The 19,215-nt window shown below is 48.5% G+C and overlaps 1 protein-coding gene across 8 annotated transcripts in view; it reads left to right on the top strand.

Annotated features, from left to right (window-relative positions):
* SGSM1 (small G protein signaling modulator 1) overlaps positions 1-19,215 on the top strand; it is an 88,331-nt gene that overhangs the window by 29,096 nt on the left and 40,020 nt on the right. For 7 of the 8 annotated variants that reach the window (XM_059138892.1, XM_059138890.1, XM_059138886.1 and 4 more), the window contains 10 exons: positions 1,347-1,422; positions 4,548-4,710; positions 6,267-6,419; positions 9,552-9,619; positions 9,891-10,036; positions 10,169-10,300; positions 14,027-14,151; positions 17,253-17,320; positions 18,394-18,557; positions 18,965-19,097. In XM_059138892.1, the coding sequence (XP_058994875.1) occupies positions 1,347-1,422; positions 4,548-4,710; positions 6,267-6,419; positions 9,552-9,619; positions 9,891-10,036; positions 10,169-10,300; positions 14,027-14,151; positions 17,253-17,320; positions 18,394-18,557; positions 18,965-19,097 (1,228 nt within the window). Of the gene's footprint in view, positions 1-1,346; positions 1,423-4,547; positions 4,711-6,266; positions 6,420-7,310; positions 8,396-9,551; positions 9,620-9,890; positions 10,037-10,168; positions 10,301-14,026; positions 14,152-17,252; positions 17,321-18,393; positions 18,558-18,964; positions 19,098-19,215 lie in introns of those variants that run through there. The other variant, XM_059138893.1, reaches the window with a different exon arrangement.

Genomic DNA, 19,215 nt, shown 5'->3' with positions numbered 1-19,215 from the left:
GGCTGGACAGTTTTCAGACTTAGGAATACAGCTGGCAAAGCTCAGCTTGGGGGTGCTGAGCTCCAAGGTCAGCAGCTGTTCACAGGGAGGGTGCTAACTTGGACGCGTGGGGCAGGGACCCACAGAGTGGGACCTGGGATGCTCTGTGTTCTGCCTTCCCCTCTAGGAGGCAGGCAGAAGGAGGAGAGAGAGGGACATGTAGGGCCTGAGATTGCTCTCTGACGGGGGCATGGCTGAGCAGGCCCGGCTGAGGCCGAGGCAGAGTAGGCCACAGGCCAGCCAGGAAGCCCACAGAAGGGGTCAGATTCAGAACTGTTCCCATCACCTCTGCATCACAGCGCGGTGATGTGGAGCTGGGACCGGCATTGGAGGTTATCTCTCCCAATCTCCTCAACCTCAAGGTGGGGAAACTGAGGCCCTAGAGAGGAGAAATGTTTTGCTAAAGTCCCGTAGTGGCTCTGGGCAGAGTGGGAACCAGGATCCAGCAAAGCAGAAGGGTGTTCAAGTCACCAGAGTGTCCCCTCTGTGAGCAGAGGCATAGTTGCCCTTTCAGCACTGGGTCCCCCATACCTGGTATATCAGTGGTGCTCAGAAAATATTTGTTGAGCATGTGAGGATGGTAGGAAGAGCACAGATCTGGGGATTCAGACTTAGCCTGGAATTCTGTCTCTGCTCTGGGCCAGCTCTACTTCTCTAGGCAGATCATTTCCCCTCGATGAGCCTCGGTTTCCCAAAACAATATCACAAACCCAGCTGGTAGATGCCTGAACAGGGATTTAAACCTGGGTTTGCCAGATTCCAGGGCTGAGTTGTCACTCTGTCTGATTCTTTTACATACTTTTGTTTTTCCTTCCAAAAATATTTATTGAGCACCTGCTATACACCAGGCACTATTCTAGTCTCCGTGGATATAACAGGCAGATGAGGCGCTGCCCCCAGGGAATTCATGTCCTAGAGCAGGGAGATAGTAAGTAAATAACATGGGACAGGAATAGGATAAGTACCCAGAAGGAGCTATAACAAGGTGTGGATGGAGTCTTGGAGGGGGAGGAGGGCGGTCTCAGCTAATGGGGCCCAGGAAGGAGATGACATTTCTTGTGACACCTGAAAAGAACTGCCCTCCCTGCCATGCAGAGCACCCGAAAAAAATAATTCCATAAATTGTGAATTGTGACACTGTGACAGGCCTCAGGCTTTCAGAAGACTGTGAGGAGGGCATGGAAGGAAGGTAGTCAGCCAGCCGCCCCAGCCGGCCTGAGAAGGCCCAGAGAGGCAACACAGCCCTCTGGGGTGACCGCACCCCGGGCGCATTTGGGTCTCCCCTTTCAGCTGCCTCTGCCTTCCAGGTGAAGCAGATCATGGAGGAGGCCGTCACACGGAAGTTTGTCCATGAGGACAGCAGCCACATCATCTCCTTCTGTGGTGAGTTCGCAGCCCGTGGCCTTGAAAATGACTGCTTTCTCTGTGGGCTGCCTCAGGGGGAGTGACATCCCCCCACGAGCGAGCATTCTGACACTGCTTCTTTTGCTCTGTGACTCCATAGTTATTTGTAGGTTCCCAGGGGGCTCCATTAGGGAATTTGGAAACATGGAAAAGTCTAGAGAAGAAATGAAGCATGACCTCTGCACCCCATGGGGAGTTAATCACTGTTGATGCCGGAGGGACTGACTGCCTTCCCCTCCTGTGGGCTTAGAGCATGGCGACTCACACCCTTTGTGATGCTAGTCTCTCATCTGACGAATGCCCTTTCCTCACCCTGCCTATGGCTGTTGCCAAATAAAGGGAGAGGATGGATGGGCTTTAAAAATATAGGGAATTAGGAGCCATCAACCCCCCTCCCCACCGAGGGATCACATCCAGCTGGCTCAGCAAAGGAGACAGGCCCGGGGCGGAGCCTGACTCAGACTTCTCTCCTCGAACCAACTGGGCTCACAAAGTTTCCAGAAATAACCATGCTGCCAGGTTCTTACTGTATTTACTCCGCAGCTATAAACGTAGGTTTTGTGTGTCCCCCAAATCAGGATTCAGCTTCTAATCTGTGTGTTCATGTAAGTAGGGGTGTTTCTCCCTGAAAAACCTTTTTAATTTGTGACTGGAGTGTCTTGGGAGAAAGGACATGCTATAATTCCCCTCTCTCGGTCTTGGCCTCCTGCAGAGGCCCCAGTGAGGAGACCTAGCTGGCCCTTCAGCTTCATCCCCACGGCTGGGCATACCACCTATGGGAGTACACGCCGAGACCTGGGAGCCCGCTGGTGTCTGTTCAGTCCCTTTGCAGCCAGGCAGACCTGGGTTCAAATGCCTTCTCTGCTACTTGTTTTTTGGGTTACTTTGGCGAATTTTATTTTATTTTTTTAATGATTTTAATTTTATTTTTTAATGTGTTTGTTTAAATTACAGAGATAGGTATATTTGTGTACTTGCATTTGTATGTGTAGATGTAGGGGTATATATATACACATTTATATGTATTTGTATACATGTATATATATATACACATAAATGTGAATTTGGGGATATTCTCACCTATTTTTTTTCTTTTGAACATCTCTCTTTGCAAAGAAAATAATAGTCATGCCCATTTCAGAATGTGTGGCCATATCTACCTATTAAAGACTTAGAGGAATAGAAAGTGCTAAAAATCATGATGGTCGTCTAACTTCAACCACTGTTTCAGGATGAGAGAAGAAATGTAATGGCACTGAATAAGACCTGCAGGGTCTCCCTGAGATGTCTCTGATCCATTGTTCCTTATGGGCCATTGTCAGAAAGAATCAACCAAGACTCCAATGCCTAGATGATTAAATTGTTGCAGTAGAGACAAATGAAAAGTGTTGTGCGTATAAGCGAAAATGAAGCTGTGTAGAAGATGCTTACCTAGAATATTTTAAGCCCATAGGCAAATTAGACAATAGAGTGGAATCCATTTAAAGTCAAATAATTGCCAGGGCACCTGGCTGGCTCAGTTGGTAGGCACATGTCTCTTGATCTTGGGGTTGTGAGTTCAAACCTCATGTTGGGCATGGAGCATACTTAAAAAATAATAATAATAACTTTTTTAAAAGCCAAGTAATTGCTAATAACAACAACAAAATACCCCAAGACAAGTAGTTGAACCAAAACTTCTCAGTATTTTTCCTGGTGCACAGCCTGACCTTGGCCAGGCTCTTTATCCTCGGACTGCTGGTGTTTTCCTTGTGTGGAGTGACAGCAACTAGAACACTCACTTCACAGGGTTTTTCTAACAGGATTAGGGAAGGTAAACTTCAACACTGGTTGACACCCAGCAGATACCCACTAAGAAGTAGCTCTTATAATAGACTCCCTTTTCCCATCAACACTGACTATGCTCCTGTTACATAGCAGAGTGAGCTCCCAGTCTGCTGTGTAAGATAGGGGCAGGAGAATACTTATTAGAAGCCTGCTGAAAGTACCAAAAAGAAGACTGGGGCCATCTGAATGGCCTACACAGGGACTGTTTTCCAGGAGGAAACACTAAGGCCCAGAGAGGGAAAACGATTTGCCTGAGGTCACATAGCAAGTTAGTGGTAGAGCACAGGTGACCACCCAGGGGAAACACAGATACTGGAAGACAATGACTGCATCCTCTCTTCAAATTTTTCATGGAAGCATAAGTGTTGTGAGCACACCTTGGGCTCAGGCCTGAGTTTGAATCCCAGCTCCCCCACTCATTTGCTAGGTTTGGGCACTTCAGCTTACTGCTTAGAGCCTCAGTTTTCACATCTGAAAAATGGGGATTTTTTCCCCCCTTTCTTGGCTGTGACAAAGGTAGAATGAGATGCATACTGTTCGCTCTTACTGGAATCACAGTAATGACGTTGGTGTGATTCTTTAACCCAGAGAAAGCTTGACAGTCCTGTGGTCCAGTCCCTCTTCCCTCACTGCCAGGAGTAATAACTCATGTTTCTAAAGCACTTTCTATGTGCCAGATTTTACATGAAATGCTTTCCATGCATTTTTTCTCACCTCGTTCTCTTTTTTTAAAAGATTTTACTTATTTATTTGAGAGAGGGAGAGAAAGAACAGAGAAAGAAGAAGAAGCAGACTCCTCCTGAGCAGAGAGCCCTATGTGGCACTCAATCCCAGGACCCCAAGATCACCACCAGACTTGAAGGCAGATGCTTAACCAACTGGGCTGCCCAGGCATCCCTTTCCACCTCATTCTAAAAGCAACCTTTTAAGAGACTTGTTCATACTATCCCCATTTCACAAATGAAGAAACTGAGGCACAGGGAGGGTAAGTAGTTGCCCAAGGTCACACAACTGGTTAGTATCTGGGAGAGGACATTCAACACAGACAATCTGACCTTGGGCAGTGAGCATAGGTTAACTGCTAAGCTCTCTTGTTCCCTTTTGAGGGAGTGGAAGGTAGGGAGGCATATCTGCCTTTCCTTAAGAGCCTTTCACGAATTTTGTGATTCTGGGGCCTGCAGCTCTCCAAGGTGCCTCTGTGTGACTGGAGTTCTGAGCTGGGTGCAGGGGAGTGTGGGCAGGGCAGAGCCTGCTGACTGACCATTGTGTCCCTACAGCGGCTGTGGAGGCCTGCATCCTGCATGGGCTGCGGCGCCGGGCAGCTGGTTTTCTGCGCAGCAACAAGATTGCAGCTCTCTTCATGAAAGTGGGCAAGAACTTCCCACCAGCCGAGGAGCTCAGCCGCAAGGTGCAGGACCTGGAGCAGCTGATCGAGAGCACGTGAGTGTGGAGCATGGGGTATGGTCCGGGCGGGCCTGCGGAGGATAGTCCATGCTCCTCCCTGAGCTCTGCAAGCACCCCTACCTCCTGGCACTCTCTCCAGTCTCCTTTCTGCTCCCCAAACCTGCCAGACTCTTTCCTATCCCAGGGCCTTTGCACATGCTGTACCCATCACCCAGTTCACACACCCCCATCTTCCATAGCTAGTTCCTTGTCATTCAGGCCTTCCCCCAGTTAAGGGTAAGTTCCAGCCTTCACCCCATTTATCTTTTAGATCATCCCCCTGTTTATATACTTCCCTGTGGTTATCACCACCTCTAATTATTCATTTATTTTTTTGCTTGATACTTGTCTGTCTTCCCCACTGGACTCTGAACTCCATGAGAACAGGCAACTAAAATCTGTTATTCCCCATTATGTCCCCAGTGCCTGGAGATTGCCCAGCACCCCAAATGCTCTAGAAATGATTGTTGAATGAGTAAGTGCCTCTTGGAACCCAGACCCCATTCTGAATGCAGGGAGAACAAAATTTAATGAAACTAATATGGTCACTGTCTGCATGGACCGCGTGTGACACTGAGGCAACCATTGAAGAGGAGCAGTGACTTCACTCATGCATCTCAAGGCTGATTGGCCTGAGTGTGTATATATGAGCGCCTTCCACCAGAGTCACCCCCAAAGTCCCAACTGTGCAGCCAAAGCCTCCATCTGGGGCCTGGTCAGGGATGACTGATAAGTTTCACCTCCAGTTCGTGTTACAGGCCACTGGAAAGACCTTGTTTTGAAAGATTCTGGAGCTGCTATTGGGTTTCATGGGAAAGAATGCATGAATCAATTAGCCATGTCTGTTCCGGGCAAGAGAAGGGAGAGAGAGGCACATAGGCCATGTTCGCCTTCTCTGCTGTGTTTGATCACTCCACATCACTGGATGGGAAATGGCCCTTGCCTTGCCTTCCAGGCCATGCCAGCTCAGTGCTTCTGGACAGAACTGCATGATGGCCAGCATGTGGCTTTGGTGTTGCCAACTCCTGTTTTGGAATCTGACTCCTCAGCCACATGGTCTTCAGGTGCCTTCCAATCCATCTACTAAATCCCCAGGTGTTTGCTGATAACTTTAAAGGGATGGATTTCCATGGGCCTTCCATAATATTAGGAGAGACTTTCTAATGGAGGAATTAGAGATACCCATGCCAGGTGGTAAGCAAGAGCCATTCATTCATTCATGCAGTCACTTATTCATGGTGGATAGAGGGGGAAAAGAAGGAGAGAGAAAGAGAGAAGGACAGAGGGGAAGAGAAGAGAAACATCACTGTAAGAATCTGGCTTGTCCATTAGCAGTTTATGAAAGTGTCTGTTCCACTGCAACTTTACGCTCACTGGGTATTGTGACTTTTTTCAGCTCTTTACCCACTTGCCAGGAGCAATAAGGGCTCCTGTTTTTTTAGTTGCCATTCTTTCATTTCCTAGAGAGGTAGAACATTTCACCAGTTGCATATTGGTCCTGTGGGATTTCCTCTTTTGTGAATATTCATCCTCCTTCTTTACTGGCCTTGAAGGCGAAACCAGATCCAGGGCCTCCAGGAGAATGTGCGGAAGCTTCCGAAGCTGCCCAGCCTGTCCCCACTCGCCATCAAGCACCTGTGGATTCGCACTGCCTTGTTTGAGAAGGTGCTGGACAAAATTGTGCATTACCTGGTGGAAAACAGCAGGTGAGCTGGAAAGACTAGACTCCTGGGTGTGCTCTGCCGCCACCTGCTGGGAATTGCAACCTATTACACAAAGCTTTATTTTCTGTCCCTTGATACATACTTGATTTGAAAGAGATTAAATAAAGGCTTTCTGGATGTTTGCCTCCAGATTAGCCTAGTATAGAACCTTGGGAAAATTCAGGTGCTTACTGTCAATGCAAAGTCTTCAGATTTGGAGTGGGATGTAGTATCTTGGTATCTGAGGCATCTTTCTTCTCCCATGAATTAAGCTACTGTCTTCTTGCTAACTATGGCCCTAGAGGAGTCATCTAGCTCCTAGGTCTCTGCTCTCATTTGGTAAATGGGACAGGGATTGCTGCCATTCTGGAGAAGGGGAAAGAAGGAGAGTTAGTAAGTACATATCATTTTAGAAATAATACCTTTTTACATTTTCTTTTCTAGCTCAGATCAAACTGGTGTAAAGATTTTAGAGCATGGGCCCTCTTGGCAAGCATTTACCCATCCATCCATCCATTCATTTATCCAGTAAATACTTAATGACTGCCTACCATGTGCCAGGCACTAACCTAGATGCTGGGGATGCATTCATCTCAACTGTCATGTTCAAAGCTTGAATGTTATGCTAAGGGCATGGGGCAGCCAGATGAATGAGGAGACTCTTCATGGCCAATACTCCCTTCCAGCCAGAGAGAGGGGGTGGAGAGAAGGAGGGAAGGAGAATATGAGGGAAGTATCTGAGAATCTCTGTATCTCTTGGTGTATGAAAGTGCTTATTTAACCACATCTTCACATGCAGTAGGTATTATGATCATCTTTTATTCTTAGCCTGTTTGCTAGGAAAATGTGCATGAAAGTGTAGAGCGAAGTGCTTCTCATGAACCTCGTATTGTAGCAGGGAAAACAGGTAAGTGCTAATTGGGATAAGATATGATGAGTATTCCAAGTCAGGTGGGTGGTGTTTTATCTCCACTGGGTGGCTTGGGAAAGTGTCCTGGAAGACATGGCAGTTAAGCTTCTGTTTGAAGGACATGTAGGCTTTAGCCAATCAGATAAAGGGGGTGTGGGGAAAGAGTGATCCCAGCAGAGGGAACAGCTAGTGCAAAGGCAGGAGAGGAACTGGAAGAAATCCAGGCCTTGGAGTCCAATTAATCTCTTCATCTTCTTGTGACACATCTCTGCCCTGTGTAGAGACATGGGTTTAGAACCTAAATTCTGCTAAATTCCCAGGGCCTCTGTAAGTATTGCCTTTGGCATATGACCTTGTGCTTTCTCAATAAGTCAGTCAAAAGGAATTAGTGATTTATTTCAGCAATAATGCCAACCTCTTTCTTCATTAAACTTATTTTTTCAGATTCACATAGAAGCTGAAACATTAGAGTCTCTTCTACCCTAGGTGATAACATCCTCCATAACATAGTATAAGGACAAAAATAGGGGATTGCCATTGGTAAAATACTGTTAACCGAACAACTAACTTTATTTGGATTTTGCTAGTTTTTACATACACTCATTTTTTTCCCCTGTATTGTTCTATGGAATTTTAATACATGCATAGGCTTGTATAGCTGACACCACAGTCAGGAACAGAACTGTTCCAATGAAACCTGTCACTGCAGAGGATCTCCCTTGGGCCACCCTTGATGGTCACATCTTGCTCCCAGTCCTACCTGCTATTTTTCAAGGCAGTATTCCCAAGGTTCATGATCAGGTAACTGTGCTGAATTTTGGGATGGAAACTGAGCGGCAGAGTGGAAAGTGTCTTGACACCTTATCTTCAGCCAAAATGTATAAGCTTGCTGCTGAGCATGTACAGGGCAGGTCAATTCTGCTTCAGCCAATATTCTGGTGGACAGAAGATTCCTCTGGGATAAAATAACCATGATGTTGCCGCCATTTCATGAGAACTTCCTGGAGACAGGGTCTGTGCTGTTGCTGTACAAGCAGGCCTAAATTTAATCCTCCCAACAACTGGCTAGGTGAGTTTCGTCGTTCTTCCCATTTTGCAGCTAAGGACACTGAAGCTCAGAGAAGGTAGTCAGTCACCTGCCCAGGTGGGTAAGTGACTTCCGCCACAGCAAGGGCGGAAATGGCCGAGCCTGGCACCCCCTGGGTGTGTCTCCTGCCTCCCTCCCGATCCTGTGGTCTTCACCTCCTGCTGTAGGCTGGGTGTAGCCTACAGCCACCTGCTGTGTGGCCTCCAACAGGTCACTTTCCCTCCCTGAGCCTGAGACCTCTCAGGAGGGTAGAACAAGGTTTTTATCAACTCTAGAATTCTATTTCTAGATGGTATGAGTTAGCAAAGAATTAGAAGCCACTCCACAACAACTCAAACAAAGAAATGAAAAGCAAAACAGCAGGAACATTGTATTGCCTATATCACAAGTTATTGGGAAGAGCCAGGAGTCAGCAGGCGCTCATGAGCACATCAGGCGCTCATGAGCACATCAGGCGGCCATCACCTACGTGGGCTTTCTGGGCAGGAAGTCCTGTTAATACAGCTTTTCAGTGCACACAACAGCTAAAAGGCATCTTGCTGCCTCATTAGAAGGGCAGACAACATCCAAGCCCCTAAGCGATTTGCCGTCTGAAATGGAAGATGCGGCAGAAGTCGATAGAACCAGCCAGGAGCCACTTTGGTTTTTGTTGTTGTTTGTTTGTTTTTTATTTTTTTTAAAGATTTTATTTATTTATTTGACAGAGAGAGAGGGAACACAAGCAGGGGGAGTAGGAGACAGAGAAGTAGGCTTCCTGCTGCATAGGGAGCGTGATGTGGGGCTCGGACCCAGGACCTTGCGATCCTGACCTGAGTTTAAGGCAGATGCTTAACGACCGAGTCACCCAAGGCCCCCGCAGGAACCACTTTGTAATCGTTACTCCTGTTACTCTCATTCCAGCCATTCCATGCAAAGCACAGTGCTAAGTGCCTCACATCTGTTGTCTCTCTCAAAAGGCTTTCCAACAGCCCTCGGACATCTATTTTTATTACACCCATTTTACAGATGGGGTATCTGAGGCTCAGAGAGGTGACCAGAGGGAGACCCAACACAGTCCACTTTTAACCAGTAGGTCAGAGTTGATTGTGCACTCTCTGTTGGTCGCCATCCAAACCTGCCTGTCCTTTTCTCTTGCTAGTAAGTACTACGAGAAGGAGGCCCTCCTGATGGACCCCGTGGATGGCCCCATCCTTGCATCTTTGTTGGGTAAGTGGTCCAGTGCTCTGAATTTCATCTGGGTCTCTGGGTTCTGCTCACTATTGTATTCAAAGGGCCTCTCTCATTGCCCTCCAGCCTCCTCCACCAAAACGTACCTGTTCCCTGGCTCTGGCTCCCAGGGTCTAGTACTGGCCTCTCCTTAGGAAGACCCTGGAGGTACTCACTGGCTGGAGGGGAGAAGTGATAAAATTGGTGGCCCATGGCGGGGGAAGGTGGACCGTCCGGGACTCTAGAGTCCCAGCCCCCATATGCTCCGCAGTGGGGCCCTGTGCCCTAGAGTACACCAAGATGAAGACTGCAGATCACTTCTGGACTGACCCCTCGGCAGACGAGCTCGTGCAGAGACACCGCATCCACAGCTCGCACCTGCGGCAGGACTCACCCACCAAGCGGCCAGCCCTCTGTGTGAGTAAGGGTGGGCTGTGGAGCCCTGGGAAGCAGTTGGGCTGGGTTCCAGACTAGGTGGGGAGGTGGGGAACGAGTGGGACTCTGAGGGTTACCCTAGGCGTCACCCTCCATCTCCTCTCACACTGCCAGATCCAGAAAAGGCATTCGAGTGGCAGCATGGACGACCGACCATCCCTTTCTGCCCGTGACTATGTGGAGTCCCTGCATCAGAACTCCAGGGCCACACTGCTCTATGGCAAGAACAACGTTCTGGTTCAGCCGGTGAGAGAGATGTTGGGCCCGGGTCTTCTGGGGTTGGGGGTGTCCATCTTTAAGTTACAGAGCAGAAGTTCCCTCTGGCTCCAGGTTGCTCATCCATTCATTCATATACCTATCCACACACCTGTGTTTTCATTCATCTGCCAGTACTCCATTTCTCCATCCATTCATCCCTGTGACAACATTTTCTTCTATCCATCCATCCATGCATCCATCCATTCATGCATCCATTCATCCAACTGTTCATTCTTCCATCTTTATATCCATCCATTCAGTCATTCATCCATCCATCTACCCACATACCTGTCTCTTCATTCATCTACTAGTAGTCCATCTCTCTGTCCATTCATCCATATGACATTTCCTTCTATCCATCCATCCACGCATCCATCCATCCATCTTTATATCCATCCATCTACCCCTCTTTTTTTTTTTTTTAAGATTATTTATTTATTTATTTGACACACAGAGAGAAAGATCGCAAGTAGGCAGAGACACAGGCAGAAAGAGAGGAAGGGAAGCAGGCTCCCTGCTGAGCAGAGAGCCCAATGCGGGGCTCAATCCCAGGACCCTGGGATCATGACTGGAGCTGCAGGCAGAGGCTATAACCCACTGAGCCACCCAGGTGCCCCTATCTACCCATCTTTACAGCCATCTGTCAACCCATCTTTACAGCTATCTGTCCATCCATCCTTATATCCACCCATTCGTATATCCATCCGTCAACTGTTCATCCATCCATCCATCCATCTTTACATCTATCCATTCAGTAATTCATCTATGCATTCACTGTCTCTTCATTCGTCTAACAGTACTCCCAACTCTCTATCCATTCAACCATATGACAACATTTCCTTCTGTCTATCCATCCATCCACATAGCTATTTACCCATCTTTATATCCATCCATCAACCCATCTTTGCATCTATCTCTTCATCCATCCATCTTTATATCCATCCATCCGTCCATCCATCCGTCCATCCATCCTTGTATCCATCCATCCTTGTATCCATCCATTCAGTCATCCATCTATCCATCTATCCATCCATTCATCCCTCTATCCATTTACCAGTCTTTACATGTCTCTCCATCCATCCACCTACCCATCTTTATGTGCATCCACCCATTCATCCATCCATCTATCCAACTCTTGGTCCTTTTATCTTCCAGTCCATCTCTCCACCCCCCTGTCCACCCAGCTGCCTATCCATCCATTCTCTCTTGTTATCACTCATTCATTCAGAAGATATTTATCCTAAACCTACTATGAATTAGATGCTTAGGATATCAAGATAAATATCTTCATGATTAATACTTATGGAGCACTTCCCATATGTCAGACACCATGCTAAGTTCTTTTAACTGTACTGACTCATTTAAAGCTCACAACAACCATTTGAGGCAAGGAGTCTTATCGAAGGTGAGAACACTGAGGTGTGCACAGTGGGGAGGAAGGGATAAAGTTATGCTTTGAATTCAGGCTGTCTGCTATGAGAGTTCAGGCTGTCATTTATCATTCACCTTCTGTGCCCAGGACTGGTCCAGGTCCCAGAGATGGGAGGTGAGCAAGACGCATGAGGCCCCTGCCCTCAAGCAATAGATATCCCCTTTGAATCAGTGTGGTGTTTGGACTCAGTTCGGAGGAAGAGGAGGGAGAGCTGTTGGCTACTCCAGCTCTGAGGTCACAGTTGTGACCACCAGGTGACCCTGAGCAAGTCACTTCTCCTCTGAGCCTTAGTATCAACATCCCAGTGGGTACAAGATCCTATCTCCTCAGATCTAAGAAGCTGTGAACTTAAGACATCCCATTTTTTAAACACAACCATCAGGAAGGAAAGTGCTATTAAGTTCTATAAAATGTTTTCTCACTACTTGGAAATTTCATTTTACACTTTTTGAAAGAGCTCTTTGAGACTTATTTGGACATATTTTTTTTTAAGTCATACATTATACTTGTAACTACACACAAGGAAACATAATTTTTTTTAAAGATTTATTTATTTGACAGAGAGAGGGGCAGAAATAGTGACAGAGAGAGAGCACAAGCAGATGGAGCAGCAGGCAGAGGGAGAGCAGGCTCCCCACTGAGCAGAGAGCCCAATGCGAAGCTCGATCCCAGGATCCTAGGATCATAACCTGAGCCAAAGGCAGAGGCTTAACCCACTGAGCCACCCAGGCGCCCCTTAATCTTCATGTCACTTTTTGACTGAGAGACATTGCTGTCTATATTTTTCCACCAAATATTGTCTTCTGTTCCATCAAAAGAAGGGGTCAACAAACTATATAGCCATGGGCTAAATGCAGTGCTCTGCCTGTTTTTGCCAATAAAGCTTTATTGTAACCCAGCCATGCCCATGACGTATTGTGTAGGGCTGCTCTCAGGCTATAAGGGAGAGTGGACTGGTTACCACAGAGCCTATATGGCTCCCAGAGCCCCCAGTTTTCCCCTATCTGAGCCTTTGTAGGAAGTTTGCAGACTTCTGATCGAGAGTGTCAGAGGTTTGCAAATATGTGCACTTGGTTGTTGCTTTACGAGAGAATCTGGAACTGTGGGCATCTGTGCAGCCATGACTAGTGTGGCTGCTTGGCCAATATCACATCAGTGCCCTTTTGCTCTGTTGCCCGTCTTTCTGCACAATCACTTTTTGATTCAAAGATGAATCAGTCTAATCTTTATAAAGACATTTAAAATAACACTGTACTCCACACATGAAGTAACAATCATGCTCAGAATTGAATGGAGGGGTGCCCAAGTGGCTCCGTCAGTGAGGCATCTGCCTTCTGCTCAGGTCATGATCCCAGGGTCCTGGAATAGAGCCCCGTGTCAGGCTTCCTGCTCAGCGGGAAGCCTGCTTCTCCCTCTCCTTCTGTAGCTGCTCCTGCTTGTGCTCACTCACTCTCCCTCTCTGTCTTTGTCAAATAAATAAATAAATAAAATCTTAAAAAAAAAAAAAACCTGAATTAAAGTAACAGCATCTGAACAGCTAGGCCCGAATTTGCATGAGATCAGGCCGTGACCATGATTGTGAGATGCCACTCTATCAGGTGCATCCCCATTTCAGGTGCATTACTATGTGAAATTGTGCTCCATCACGGGGCTGCAGGCTTGTGTGGTTAAATGGATCACCTTCACTATGTGTGAGGCTTGGAGATGGTCCCCTCCCTCACACCCCACTTGGGGTAAAGCAGAGGGAGCAGATGAGAAGCTCTGAAGGCTAACTGGGAAGACAGAGGATTAGGCTGCTGGGGCAGGAAGTACAGTGTGGGTATTTGGGGATTCTGGAAAATGTCTGCGGATGGGACATAGAGCTCAGCTGCCCTCTTTTTTCCCCTTAAGACTGGCCAAAATGATGCCAGATAAATGTCTTCTGTTAAGAAGACGATGGTAGTGAAGAGGGGTAGAGCTGCTTCCTAATTGTAGAGAGCCACCAGCCCTGCCCTTGCAGCAGAGCTCCTGGACCTTGGTTGAGGGGAGAAGGTGTGAGTATGAAAGTCGAGGCGGGGGGGCAGACAGTTTTCCTAGCTGGATCTACAGAACCCATCCTGAGGGGTTGGTTACAAACTTTTCTTGGCATGGCCACCTGGAAGGAGGTTCAGGATCTTCCAAATGGCCATGGTCTTGGAGGGCATGATGTAGCCTCTTGGTTCTAGTTATGCATCCTAAAGCAGATGGGCCAGGACCCACGATCACTGTGACACTTTGACCAAGCCTGTGCCCTCTCTCTGCAGAAGGATGATATGGAGGCTGTGCCAGGGTACCTGTCCCTGCACCAGACAGCTGATGTCATGACCTTGAAGTGGACACCGAACCAGCTAATGAATGGGTCGATGGGGGACCTGGACTATGAAAAGAGGTAAGGTGCCGGGTCCCTCTCCTACCCTTCACACAGGGAAGTTTGTGCTCTGTCCGTCATGCCCTTCCCCTGCCCGCTGCTCAGTCTGGTGGTTGCAGCCACTTGGCCCAGCCTGCCTACAGTGGTGGCCTTATAGGTAGCTCATTGGGAGGCTCTAGAAACCAGCAAGAAGAATGTTAGGGCATGGGAGTTAGGCAAACCCTGGTCAAAGCACCACCCAGTGGGAGAAATCTTAACAGAGATCTTGGAAGCCTGCCAATGGCAAATATTCCCCCATCTGCTGCCTCCCTTCCCATCACTCGGTCAAGAAGGAAAGTGGGAGGCCATGGTTAGTGGGTATCTGGTCTGGGGCTGCATCTCCCTGTGATACCCTGGGATCTATAAGGCTCAGCAAAGGCTTTGGGGTCATGCTCTGAAGAAACTCAGAAACCAGGGATTCCCTGCTGCAATCCCCTGTCCCAGCACAATAAGGAAGGGCCCTAGAAGGAACACAGACAGAAGAAAGGCACTGTGCAGAGTGTGTCCGGCCTGATTATTTCAGCTCAAGGAGTCCTGGCAGCTACATATATAAAATAAGGGCTCTTTTTTCATAGAACATAAACAGAACACCATTATTGCGTTCTGTTTTGTGTTAGGCTTCTGTGTGAGGAACCCCAGGCCTTGGTGTGATTGATGCTGTTCTCTAAGCTGGCCACTTCCTGTGCCGAGGTGGCCGTCTGTCTTCAGAGACAGTCAGTGGGAGGTACAGTCTGTTTTGGGCTGGGCGACATAACAGCTCCAGCCAGATTCCAGGGTTCTGAAACCCTCCCCAAGGAACAGTGCAGGGCCGATGAGATGCCCCTGGCCCAGGACCTTGTTTCAGCCTATTCACCTTAAACCCTGGGCCTTCCTTGACTTGCCAGCTGAATTTGGATTACATGGAGCCCTGAATCTCCTTCATAGCATTTATAAAATCGTGCTCACGTAATAAATCTGTGCCCACCCATATACCAACTGTTACATTCTAGACTTCATTTCCATGAAGGCAAGGATTCTTTCATGCTCATGTCTTCTCTCCAGCACCTGCCACTCATCAGTGCCCACATAATCTCTGTGAAATGAAGCAGGAAAGTCAGGGGACCTGGATTCATTCATCAGATATTGACAGAGCACCTGTGATATGCTAGGCCCTGGGCTAAATGAGAGAGAGCAGATAAAGAAAAGGAGAGGAAAACCTTTACCTTTTCAGAGTTTATCTTGCATTTACATTATACTGGAGGGAACACATTTATGTGGGTAAATGCATAAATGTACTTTGCAAAACCACGTGTTTGTTCAATCCTCATCCCCCTGGGTGACTTGAGGTATGTCTTTATTTCTGGACCTCAGTTTCCCCGCTTCTATCAAATGAGGGGGCTGGGTAAGTGATCTCCCTGAACTCTCAGAGGGTTCCCAAAGGGTTTACAAGGGCTCCCCATACACTGAAGTCTCTTCTGTCAAACATCACAGCTCGAGGGCCCTGCTCGTTGGTTGGACTTAAGCCCAGGGTAGTATGGGCAGACAACTTTTAATGCTGTTTCAAAGAAACACTGAACCAAAGGATTGCCAAGCAACCCCCACCCTCCTCCAGCTCAGATCACTGCGGTTTCCATCTTTCTGCCTCACCTTTTCCTCTGTGAACAGGCACATCATAGACACATCGATATTTGGTTCTAATGGAGTCTGCACTTTCAAGGTCATTACTGATGGGGCTGGAGACTTCCCCTGCCTGGGCTCTGAAACCCCCCATCAATCCTTGTTACTCCTGCCTGGAACCTGGAGCTCAGTGAAGGAGAAAAAGCCAGTGGGCAGAAACATCGGGGTTAGCGTGTAGGAAATGGGAGCACCCAGGGGTTCCGGTGTCTCTTTGGGGACCAAGAAATGATGAAAGAAGGCGGAGTGGTCCTCATCTGAGGAGCTTCAGGACCTCTTCTCTTGTCCCCCCTCCCGGTACCCACTCTTATACAATGGGGGTCAGAGATCCCCAGCTGGCTTTCCTAGTATATACAAGGAAATATCACCCAAGAGTGATATTTGGGTGATATTTGGGTGGCTATTTGAACTCTGGAGTCAGTGGGCACTTGGCTCAGATCTCAGCCTTGCCATGTAGAGAAGCAGCTGGAATTTCCCTCACAGCTGCTTCACAGACCAGTTTGGGAGTTTCTTAGGACCTACCCTTACTACGTGACCCAGCAGTTCTACTTTAGGAAGCTGTTAAAACAAGTAAAATGATAACAGAAGCTCAATTCTTGCTCGTTCCCAGTTGAGTGATCTTGGACAGTCAGCTTCCCCTTCCCAAGCCTCAGTTTGTTCATCTGCTGTAAAATGGGGATGCGGTAATGGAAGCTTGGAATAGGCATACAGGAAAGAGTCAGTGAGAAAATGCAAGTAGAGCCCTTAGCTGGAAGGCTGGAACCTGGAGCCTGTTTGTGTCAAGTTACACAGCTCCAATGGGACTGTGGCCACAGCTCCTCCTTGCTGATGTTCGGTGGTAGTTGAAGAGTTGCTCTGTTTACTGGGTGCCCTAGGGCAGCCATTAGCTCTGAATATTATTCTCTGAGAATCTTGCAGAAGTGAGCAAAACCCAGTCACTGCCCAGTTCAGCACCTTTCGGGGAGACAGGAGAAAACAAACCATTGCAACCCTAGGAGATGGGCATGATGCAGGAGTCTGGGGAAGGACCTCCTGGCTAAGACTCACATGCAAGCGGCTCCATAGAGGCTGCTACTCTGAAAACCCCTGTATGCTTGGCTGCCCTCTGAGAATGTTCGCCCCATGGGCCCTGGGAAGGTTGACTGTGGTGCAGACCAGAGCAGGAAGGTCCCTTAGAGAGCTTCTCTTCCAACTTCCTCATGTTGCAGCTAGGGAAATTGAGGCCCAGAGAGGAGAAGGGACTGATTCAATATAGTTGGTGGAAGTGGAATTTGAAGTCTGACAAACAGATGTTGGGGACTGGTGGGTCTAGTGACCTACCAGTGAGAAGGGTGCAGAAGCCCATGAGTGTGGTCTTCTGGCCTTCTGGTCCCTTTGCCACGACGGGGTGAGTAGGCACCCTGTGGACCTAACCATCCCTCCTCTTCTAGCGTCTACTGGGACTATGCCATGACCATCCGCCTAGAGGAGATTGTGTATCTGCACTGCCACCAGCAAGGTAGGGACCGTGGGGGGAGCACGAGGCCGGGGTGTTCCTCCTGCCTCCCCTGCCTGGCCCCACATCCTTATTACTGGTGTAGCTTCAAACAAGTGAATTCTCCTCACTGAGCCTCAGTTTCCCCATCTATGAAATGGAAGCACAGCAGCACCTTCTCTTGGCCTTGTTGTGAACATCCTATGATGAATGATAAGGGCTCAGCATCCAACACATGGTGTTAGTGGCTAACACCTACTGAGCTCTTGTGATGTGCCAAGCAGGGCTCTACACAGCTTAGCACAAAGTCACACAGCCTGGAAGCTCCAGAGTTTGGACTTGAAATCAGGTCTTTGTCATTCCAAAGCCGGAGCTCTGAAGATCCAGGATTAATCACTAGAGTTCTCCTTTAAAGTTCAGAGAAGGTACATTCAGAAAAAGCAGGCCATCCTGCTGTAGGAAGCTAGGGATCTGTGTCCCACCAAGATAAGAAACATTAAGCTTATTGAGTCAGACAGACCTAGGTTCAGATCCAGGCCCTGCTGTGCAGCCCTGGGCAAGTTACATAGCCTCTCTGAGCCTTGGTTCCATCATTTGTAAAATAGACCATAATAGATAGGCCTCACAGGTCTATTTTGAGTAGTCAAAATACTCAGAAGACACTGCCTTTAATGTGCTGTGCTTACATACATACATTGCTAATTGTGCTAGCAAGTGAAATACTGCCTTGAGAAGGGAAAGATCTGAAAGGCCCCATACAAAAATAGGTCAGGTTGATTCATAGAGGGTGCTTGAGGAGCATCGGATGTTTGGGGGCCCCATTTCCCTTCAGTGGATGACTTCACAGAGGCCAGCCATACTGTTCTGGACCATGTCCTATACCACCCAGTCAGTGACCCTAGCAGGTGGGATTTAAGAAGCCCAGTGGAGGTTAAAAACTGCTCCCGACCTTCTGCCCAGGCCTTTCCCAGAGCCTTGGAGCAGGTCCCTGGGACTGGGTTGGCATGCCTAGGGGGATGTGTGTGCCGGGAGTGCCCCATCCCCGTGCCTCATAGTGACTTCCCATTGGATCTCCTCTGCCTGGGTCATGGTGGCAGTGGACAGCGGCGGGACAGTGGTGCTGGTCAGCCAGGACGGGATCCAGAGGCCGCCCTTCCGCTTCCCCAAGGGAGGACACCTCCTGCAGTTCCTCTCGTGCCTGGAAAACGGGCTGCTCCCTCATGGGCAGCTGGACCCTCCACTCTGGTCTCAGCGGGGAAAGGTGAGTGATCGCAGAGGCCCCAGGGAGGCTGGAGTGGGGGGTCAGCTGTGGGGAGTGATCATCTTTTTGAGAGAGAGAGGGAGAGAGGAGCATGAGCTCATGCACAAGCAGGGTGGGAAAGGGGTGGGTGAGCAGGGGTGGGTGAGCATGAAACAAGCAGGTTCATGCCCAGCGTGGAGCCTGAAAATTGGGGCTCAGTCTCACAGCTCTGAGATCATGACCTGAGCCGAAATCAAGAGTCGGATGCTTAACTGACTGAACCACCCAGGTGCCTGGGGCAGTGGTCATTTTTGCCCGTGGATCCTTACATGGCTTTGTGGGCACATATCCCACTGAAACCCTCAGGCTGTACAGATTGTGGGGACAGGCGTATCCCAAGGACTGTGCAATGGGACACATTCTTTCAGGGCAAAGTATTTCCCAAGCTGCGCAAGCGAAGCCCTCAGGGTTCTGCCGAGTCCACGTCTTCAGACAAGGAAGATGACGAGGCCACAGATTACGTGTTCAGGATCATCTACCCTGGCATGCAGTCTGAATTTGGTAAGCTGACCCGTCTATGGTCTCCCTGGATCCACAGTTAGCTGACCATGTGAAGGATTCCAGGTGTTTGGGATTAGAAGACCAGTCTGGACTGGTCTGGACTCTGGAGTCAGCAGGG

The sequence above is a fragment of the Mustela lutreola genome, chromosome 11 (assembly GCF_030435805.1).
Source record: "Mustela lutreola isolate mMusLut2 chromosome 11, mMusLut2.pri, whole genome shotgun sequence".
NCBI classification, from domain to species: domain Eukaryota; kingdom Metazoa; phylum Chordata; class Mammalia; order Carnivora; family Mustelidae; genus Mustela; species Mustela lutreola.
The sequence above is the reverse complement of the archived record's forward strand: the minus strand, read 5'-3'. Positions and strand labels throughout refer to the sequence as shown.